Consider the following 9220-nt stretch of genomic DNA (forward strand, 5'->3'; position numbering starts at 1 on the left):
GAGTTAAGAAGAAGGCAAGTCTCGCGCGATCGTTGTCGCTCGACTTCGGATTGATTGATTAATACTTTTGGATAAAATTCCTTTCAATTATTTAATTAATTAATTTAATTAACGAAAATTCAATCCGAAATAACTCATGACCTGCGATCTGTTCCGGTCCGGTCCGTTTTCTTTCCCGGATTATTTAAATCCGTTTTCTAATTTTCCCGCAATATCCCCACCTGTTCCAACAACTATGGTTGTTCTGAAAGGTTGCAAACCTAAAAACCTTTTCAGAAACAGTGCCAAATGGGCTATAAATATGCCTTGAATCGCAGAATTTTTACTTACTAAATTTTCTGATTATCTTCTTCTTCTTCTGCACAAAATTTTCTTGTGTGTTTTACGATCATTGAGTGGTTCACCGTTCACCAGAGTTTTTGGTACCAATACGCTGGTGAGTTAAATCGTTCTATTGTGGGAGGATATATTCCAGAACCTCAGGTACTTGAGGGTAATAATTTCCTTAAGGACACACTGTATATTTAGTGGACTCGATTTATTCATATATTATTTTCCATAATTTATTTTGTCGTTCTGGTTCTACTAAGTTTCTGTTTCTATTTTTCCAGAAAGTTTAATTGTTTAATTGTTTATTACAGCAATACAGTTTTGATAACATTTTCAAATTATTAATATATGCTTAACATTAACGGTTACTTGTAGTCGGTATTTAAAAATTCTTTACTCAGCACGCTAGCACTTGGCACTTTAGCATAATAAGCCTCTATGTCTTTTAAAATCACACACCGGTCAGTGGTGCACGATTCAAAACTTGGTTAATAATGAGCACGCCCTTCTACCCTTCTCCACTTAAATACAAGGCTTTTGTATGCGGTAGGGCTCGAATCTGTGATGTGAGCCTAACCCACACATTACGTGTTGCGCTCTCACCCACTGGACTAAAGCCTTAGGAGCTATAAATTAAATTAATTAATGTGACTTGTAAAAAGAATTTTTTAAAATAAGACTCTTTACAATGCACTTGTTCAATTGATCCATTCGTTTTATCAGTTCTTTTTTCTTTCTAAACTTCTTTTGTTTTACCGGTTCAAATCTGTGCTGTTTTTTTTAGTACCACGAACAAATCCATGAATAGATAATGTTGCAGCAATGACGCCTTAAAATGGACTCGTCCACGTATCCATAGGTGTGGCCTTGTGATTAATGAAGCGAGTGAATATCCTGGTAGATCAAGGTTCAAATCTCATTAGGGACAAAAAAGCTAGGTGATTGCTTTCGAAAGTGCCTAAACTTTGACGAGAAGAGTTACTATCTGTATTCGTGGAAGGTAGCATATACTTATGAAATAGTCGAGATGCATACAAGTTGACGGAAACACAACCTATTAATAAATTATTTTTTTAAAAAGGACAAATGCACTTAGAGTCCAGATTTTAGGAGAAGGCTTATGGTCACATGGTGTAGAGGAGCTCAGTGAACATGCAATGAAATTGCAGATAACATAATGTAGTAGTTTTTTTTTTTTTTTCTGTATGTGAAATGATCATTTGTACACTCAGGTATATACGACATGAGCAGACTGCTCAACCAATACTCCCATCTAAATTTTGATCTTAAGGGTCCAAGTAAAATATATAATTGTTTTTAACATACATACACTTATATATCCAGAATTTTTGCCAAGTTAACAGGGTCCGCTGATCCCTCTATTCCAAACATAGGTCCGCGACTACTGTAAAAACTTGGTCTATAGGAAACAGTTGTGTTGATGATGAGGTCTTGTAGTACTTGTACTTGTCATGATTCCCTTCTCCTTATCTACTGATACATGGAAAAGTTCTACATTGTCTGTGAATGAAAATTTTCATTACTTGGGCATTTCCTGTCTCAATGAAGAAATAAAGTGATCCGTCTATATCGAAGTCTCTCAGTTGAAAAAATTATGGGAAAATTCCTGGAAGAACCAAACAGTATGGTTTTGCCTACTCAAAACAGTATGGAGCCAGAATTGCCAACTTTCGAGTGCAAATACAAATCGGAGATTTTGTTCCTGAAATTTAGCAACTTTTAACTGGTGACGAGTATTACAAGCAAGGGCGAAGCCATATGTGGCCAAGGGTGGTTAACTGAACACCCTTCGCCGAAAAATTATATTGTATATAGGGCAAAATATTACTTGTTAATGATTAAAAAACTAGACTTGAACACCCTTGTATAGCCCATTGGCAAAGGTTATTCAAAATTTTAACACCCTTATTGAATTTCCTGGCTTCGGTCCTGATTACAAGAACCGTGAAATTCTGGCATCCTCTTGTGGTCAGGAAATGAAAGTAGATAATGTGACATTTATCGTCTTAGAAGCAAAGAGTTCAATAGTCGCGTAGAAGAATCACACTCCGTTCATCCTTTGCTTCAATATGTTTAAATACGAAATTGTTTAACTAACGAGTAAGGTGGAAAACTGTATATATAGTAATAGCGCATATTTCTCTTGTTACAAAGGCCCCCACGAAAAGCGGGGGAGGTTTTGTAGCTCTAACCTGTGACTAAAGAAATCTTAGCCTTGAGTGAGTACATTGTATGAATCTATTCAGTGCAAATACTGTTGTATATGCATTAAGTGACAGATGAAGAGCTACGCGATCTCTGAATGAGACGGATGAGCTTTCCGTTGTATATGTGGACTCATACCTGAAGGTTGACACTCTCGATTTACTCTTGCACATCGAGAACATGGATTTAATGGCGATGAACTTGGAGATTGATATGCATATCCCTTTGAGGCGATCGCTGGTGATGATCTTGAAGATGCCTTTGGTGTTCGTGTTGGTGAAGACATCGGTGACGAATGTATTCTTTTAGCTCTAGCTGGTGAAGATCTTGGTGAGTCCTCATTCAGTTTCTCTGCACAAACCATTCAAAATCAAACTCATGTTTGGAAATCCTCAAACAGTAACTAATCGACTTAGGAAAAAACATCTACTCCTTCCGTCCCAATTTATGTGGTGGTGTTTGATTGGGCACGGAGTTTAAGAAAGAAAGAAAGACTTTTGAAATTTATGGTCTTAAACAAACTAGACATTAATAGTGACATTCTTTTGGGGACTGACTGAAAAGGAAAGATTGCCACATAAATTGGGACGGAGGGAGCATTTTTTTGGGGGGAGGGGGTTTGTGGGGTGGGGGTGGGGGTAGTAGAACAGCTTACCTGTTAGAGAGCTAGTCTTTGTATCCAGCAGTTTGTTGCGCAACGGATCTTTCTTCGATGTTATCTTTTGATTGCTGGTCTTGGATGCAGTTGTCTCAGTATTCTCGGATGACATTGAAATTTGATTAGTTTCTGGAACTTTCTTCTCTATAATCTTCGATAACTTTTCGTTTGTTCTCCTAGTCCTTACACTTTTGCTTTGCGCGTGCTCCCCATGAAGTGACTTGTCATTGACAGTTGACGACTTAATCCTTTCTGGAGTCTTGGAATGTAGTAATTTCCTATCATCAGATGAATGTTTCTTCTCAGGAGCCTCGGAACTGATTAGTTTCTGATCGTCTGATGCATGTTTCTTTTCTTTACTCTTAGGACTAGTTAGTTTCTGATCGTCTGATGCATGTTTCTTTTCTTGATTCTCAGGACTAGTTAGTTTCTGATCATCAGATGAAATTTTCTTATCTGAAGTCCGAGGAGATACTAAATTTTGCTCAGCTGATATTATCTTCTCTGAAGTCCGAGGAGATACTAAATTTTGTTCAGCTGCAACATTTGCTGTAGGTTTTTCGTCGCCTGCTTTTGGAGACATTACCTTCTCCTGATTGTCCGAAAATCTCAGTCTTTGGTTCTTGCTCATTGATGAGATGATCTTTTTCTCCAGTGTGTCGATACGTGGTGACCTATCAACTACTGGTGTTGATAGTACTTTCCTATCTGGACTATCAGCAAAGAAAAACTTTTCGTCTGCTGCTACAGACGAGAATCTCCTGTCCGGACTCTCAGAGCCAACTGATGCTTGATCGAATAAGAAAAGCTTTCTATGTGGTATTTCAGAGATAGCTGATCTCTGATCAAACAATCTTGAATCTTTCCTGTCAATTATCTCTGAGCAAACTGACCTTCCATCGCTCGGTGCAAGAAAGAGATCATCCATCGCAGCCAAATGCCCGTCATCACTCAGCATCGATGCTCGCCTATGGACTGAAAATCCATCATTTGATGAATCCCAGTTTTTTCCAGAAATTTTCTCTTTTTCAATCAGCCGGTAAGCAAACATCTGGAAAGGAATCTGTGATACAGGTGTCAAACACATGCTTTCGTATTCAGGAAACTTCTTCGAGTAGCCACCCTCGATATCACAATAGTCTACAAGTGGAGGAGCAGTTTCAGGCTGGCCATGTTCCGGATTTATGACAAGAACTTTCTTGATATAATGCAAGATCCTGCACAGAGAAGAGAAACGTGGGCGAAGATTTGGGTTCGTATGCCAGCATCGTCTGGTTAAGTTCACAAGGTATTTAGGTGAAGGATACGGAAAGAGTGGCCTTTCCCCTGCTCTGATATTTCGGACCACTTTCTCGCCTTGCAAATGTCCTTCATCGAATGGAACTTTGCCCGTTAAAATTTGAAAGCAAATCATTCCGAAGCTATAGACATCAGCTTTCTCCGTATACTTGTATGTGCATTTGGTTCCCGGCTTTTCATGTTCAGCTAGAACTTCCGGGGCATACCATATGATAGAGTCAGCCGCGTTGTGGTTGACAGTTTTGTAAGTAATTTTAATCGAAGTTAAACCAAAGCCTTTGAGTTTCGCATGAAAATAGCTCTCTGCTGAGGAATTCCTCGCTTTAAGAAGGACATGAGACGGGTTTAATTCTCCGTGATAGATCTTTCTCGCGTGCAAATACTCCATCCCTCGTGCAATCTGAAGCATAATATCAACTGCAGCAGACGTAGAAAAAGGCGGTCTTTTCCTCTGACCAGAATGCTCCTTTATATACGTCGCTAGAGTATCATTCATTAGCTCCATAACAAGGTACCCTTCTTTCCTTTCTTCATCATAAAAACCACAATGATATTGCAATATGTTTGGATGTGAAAGCGAAAACACTAAAGAAATCTCAGCATGCAACGGTTCAACATCTCCAAAAAAGTTCCTCAGAGCAAAATTTTCGCCTAACCATTGTATCTCCTTAACATGTCCGCCCCACGACCCTAAACGTCTCTTCACATGATAATCGTTCGATCCAACTAAGATTGAACTAGGTAACAATATCTTGTTACTTTGTTCAACACCATCTAATTTCCTTAGCAAGAATTCTGCGATCCTTTGCTCGTGCTTCAACAAAGTATCTGGTGCAACTGCATTTTTCTTTTGCCTTATGTTTTCAACAAGCAACCATCTATCTTCTTTCCAAGAACTCTCCAACCGGCTACATATTTCTCGCGTAACTAAATACTGTTTCCCAAACATCCACTGAAAAAACCTCGGATCGATCAATTCCCTATCATATTTCTTCATAACTGCAGATCTCCTCTTCTGCATTTCCTCCTCGTCGAATCCTGAGATTTCTGCAGCCGTCTCAATCGCCTCAATGACAACAGGAAAACAACAAAGCAAGTTATGAATATGAAACTCAACACAATCTTTGTTCATATGAAGACTTATCGCTTTTCCCCACCAATCTTTCACATCCAAACAATATTTTATATACGATTCGCCTTCCTTAAAAATCCTATGAAGCTCTTTCATTGGTTGCTCAAGAGCTTTCCATTTTGTATTCCTCTCATTTAACCTTAAATTATGTTTGATTTCCTCAGAAATTGTATCAAAAGCTTGAATATACATATCTAATAGGAAACAACATTGCTTTTGATTGATTTGAATATCATGTTTCAACACCATTAGAGCCTTTAAACTCCCAACTACCTCACCAATCTGCCTGAATTGATCCATTTATCTTTATGAGTTACAAAAACTTCAACAAAATAAGGACCTACAATAGAAAAAACAACACAAATTTTAAAAGAAAGAATATGAAAATATGCAATAGAAATCTTAAGTTGCACAGCATGAAAGAATTGAACATCCAAGAAAGAAAGGGCAACCCGGTGCACAAAGCATCCCGTATTCGCGCAGGATCTGGGCAAGGGTCGCATCTCAAGGGGTATAATGTGGATAGTCTACTCTAATGCAAGTATTAGTGGCTGCTTCAACAGTTCGAACGCATGACCTATAGATCACAAGGAGAAAAAATATTGTGTTTCTCCCCATAATTGTTACTTAGTCCGATCAATATTATTTGTCTTTTAAAGTTCTTGCATACACTTAACAGAAAACATTTAATAGCCTTAATCATAAGAATATTTATCTAAATTACGTTATATCTCTCCTTAAACAACAACACAACAACAACAACAACAACAACAACAACAACAACAACAACAACAACAACAACAACAAATCTAGTGAATTCCCACGAGCGAGGTCTGGGGAGGGTGAGATGTATGCAACCTTACCCTATCCTAAGAGGGCAGAGAGGTTGTTTCTGATTGATCCTCAGCTAAGGAAAGATGAAAAGAAGCAGTGGCAACAAGTAGTAACAACAACAAGATTATATCTCTCCTTAAACGTTTTACTTAATTAATGCTCCACTAATTGGAACAGTAACGATAGATTTCTAAAATGTCAAATATTTTTATCAAAATATAAATTCCACAAAGCCATTAAAATTTGGGACCGGAGGTAGCATCTATTTATCAAACATGATATCAAATTATCAATCTAATTGAACATTAAAGCATATAAAATAGGGCTAAAGAGAGCCAAAAAAGAATGTCTTTGTATAATCTTTGCATAATCTCGAATATTATCAGTTACGATACATAGACCAAATAATACCATGCAAAGAAAAATGGAAGAAACTTGCATCATATGAAGCTCCATGATATCAATCTATATATATAGATCATGAAATGAACACATACCTAACAATATTGCAATTTTTGAGCTTTTACAAAATGGGGTTTCCACCTTTGTTTTCAACAAGAGAAATGCTGAATTTCTATTAGATTTTTTAGGATAAAAACCCAATAAAAATTCAGCAAAAATCCTTTTTTGATCAGATCAAGATACCACCTTCAGCCAAATTGACTTGCTGAAATTAACGTTGAAATACAAAATAAATAAATTTATCATCAAAATGTAACGTATCCAAAAGTTGGAAAAATCAAGATAAGGCTAGAAAAAAAACCAACCCCATCATGTTGTAAAATGATGATGTATTTTTAGGCAATTAATTCATAAACTGATCAAACTTTGGAAAACGTGAAGATCAAAGTTGAAAGTTATGAGGTTGGTAATAGAAGTGACCAAAAAAAAAAGGAATTTTTTGGAAATAATAATTTAATTTAATTTTTTAAAGGATTTTGCATTTCTTTTTCAATCGTTTTTTGACCAACCTGAAGAAGATTTTTTTTTTTTTTTTGGAATGGATGTTTCTTTTTGAATTATGTGTTAGTCATTGGCCATTGAAGACTTCCGTTTCTTTTGGGGTTGAATTAAATATCTTCCCGCAATTTTTGGAAAAAGTCTTCTAGTATAACTATTCTTAATAATTTCTTTTTTCAAATAGAACAAAATAAATAGGATTTTAGATAACTTATATACACGAATAGTACTATTTGTTCCAAAAAAAAGAAACAAAATCAAACGTGAAATTTAGTAGTAGTGTATGTCGAGGCGGAGCCACAATTTTAACTTTAGAGATTTTAAAACGACAAAAACAAGTGCTAATAACTCGGTTCTAAATTTGATATTTGTACATTTTCAAATACACTATTTGAGCAAAAGCTGCTATGATACAAAAACAAGTGCTAATAACTCGGTTCTAAATTTGATATTTGTACATTTTCAAATACACTATTTGAGCAAAAGCTGTTGGGATCTGTTGGGTTTTGCTAATAAAAAACAAAAGATGTGTGAATGAAAAATGGTGGGAAAAAAAAAATGGAAGGAAATGAAATTTTGAATTAGTTCATTTTACAAGAACTTTGTCCCTCGTTGGATAAGAAGAGGAAAATTCGTGTGCTTATATATGGAAGCACTTCTTCTAGCTCTTAAAGAGTTGAGAAGAGAGCAAGCCTCGTGCCATCGCCATCGTCGCTCGGCTCGACTTCGGATTGATTGATAATTTTTTGGACCAAATTTATTTGTCTTTTCCATCATTTAATATTTTTTGCGGAGAAGTATGAATTTGGTCATTCGCAAAATTATTTTCCAACGGTTGAGTTCGCGACCGAACATTCCATTTAATAGAAATTTAAATAATTTATGCGGAATAGACACCTTATCAACGAACAGGCACCTTTGCACTGTTGGGAGTCAGCTTCGTTGGTTATAGATAGAGAGGCTTAACCTCATTTTCCACCACCGAAATCTGAAAATCCATTGCTCTATCTTCTGCATTCTGTATTGTTTTCAAAGCAAAAACGCAAGCATTTTGTGTGATTTGCTCCGCCATTTGAGTTCGCCGAAGTTATGTGATTTGAAGTGCCGCTATCACAGAATAGTTATTTTGTTCTATCCTGGGAGGAACTAATCCAAAACCTTAGGCAACTGTGAGGGGATTAAATTCCTTAAGGACACACAAGAACTTGTGGGCTCAAAAATTTTCTGTTTTGTTTTCTTGATCTGATGTTCTGGTTTTGAATACAGATTACTAACAAGCTTAAGGAATTTAAATATTTATTTCTGTATTCATATTACTTTCTGGTACGGGAGATTGAAATCGTAGTGATTTTCTACTCCCGTTTTGGAGATTAAAATCTTCGAATTTTCTACTCCAATTTGGGATTAAAGTCTTTGTGACTTTCTACTCAATCCGAGATTAAAATTCTTGTGATTTTCTACTCAGTTGTTTTTATTCGGTTTAAAGATATAAATACTTCACCGAGATACTAATTCTGTTTGTGTCAATTTCTATTACAGAAAAATAACAACAAGTACAGAACAACAAAATGGTTCTGCTAGAACGACTACTGATGCAATGGCTACGACGCCTTCAAGTCGCACAATGCATGCACCGTCGATGGCACGACAGAAAAGCCCGGAAAAATTTCTGGCATGGACTTCAAATGCTAACAGTAGAAAATATTCTTCTTCCTGACCACACTCAATCTACAGCGCTTTATTAGTGAGGACGTGGAGTCTTGGGAGAAGAGACTCCGACT

General features: G+C 36.6%; 1 protein-coding gene across 1 annotated transcript; it reads right to left on the reverse strand.

Moving 5' to 3' along the window:
- Positions 1 to 2369: 2369 nt before the first annotated feature.
- Positions 2370 to 7371, reverse strand: LOC104219917 (uncharacterized). The gene is made up of 4 exons (XM_070165194.1): positions 7247 to 7371; positions 6977 to 7146; positions 3212 to 5985; positions 2370 to 2907 (listed from the first exon to the last, which is right to left on the reverse strand). The coding sequence occupies exons 3-4, from the start codon at positions 5943 to 5945 to the stop codon at positions 2639 to 2641; spliced, it is 3003 nt and encodes a 1000-aa protein (XP_070021295.1). The 5' UTR covers positions 5946 to 5985; positions 6977 to 7146; positions 7247 to 7371; the 3' UTR covers positions 2370 to 2638.
- Between the last annotated feature and the right edge of the window lie 1849 nt (positions 7372 to 9220).

This window comes from Nicotiana sylvestris, chromosome 12 (assembly GCF_000393655.2).
Source record: "Nicotiana sylvestris chromosome 12, ASM39365v2, whole genome shotgun sequence".
Lineage (NCBI taxonomy): Eukaryota > Viridiplantae > Streptophyta > Magnoliopsida > Solanales > Solanaceae > Nicotiana > Nicotiana sylvestris.

What these genes read in the sequence shown, in the direction of transcription:
- LOC104219917 (XM_070165194.1), bottom strand. Translation starts at nt 5,945, where the DNA reads ATGGATCAATTCAGGCAGATTGGTGAGGTAGTTGGGAGTTTAAAGGCT. An exon ending in AAAGACTAGCTCTCTAACAG is followed by an intron (nt 2,908 to 3,211) that starts GTAAGCTGTTCT and finishes TGGTTTGTGCAG; the next exon opens with AGAAACTGAATGAGGACTCA.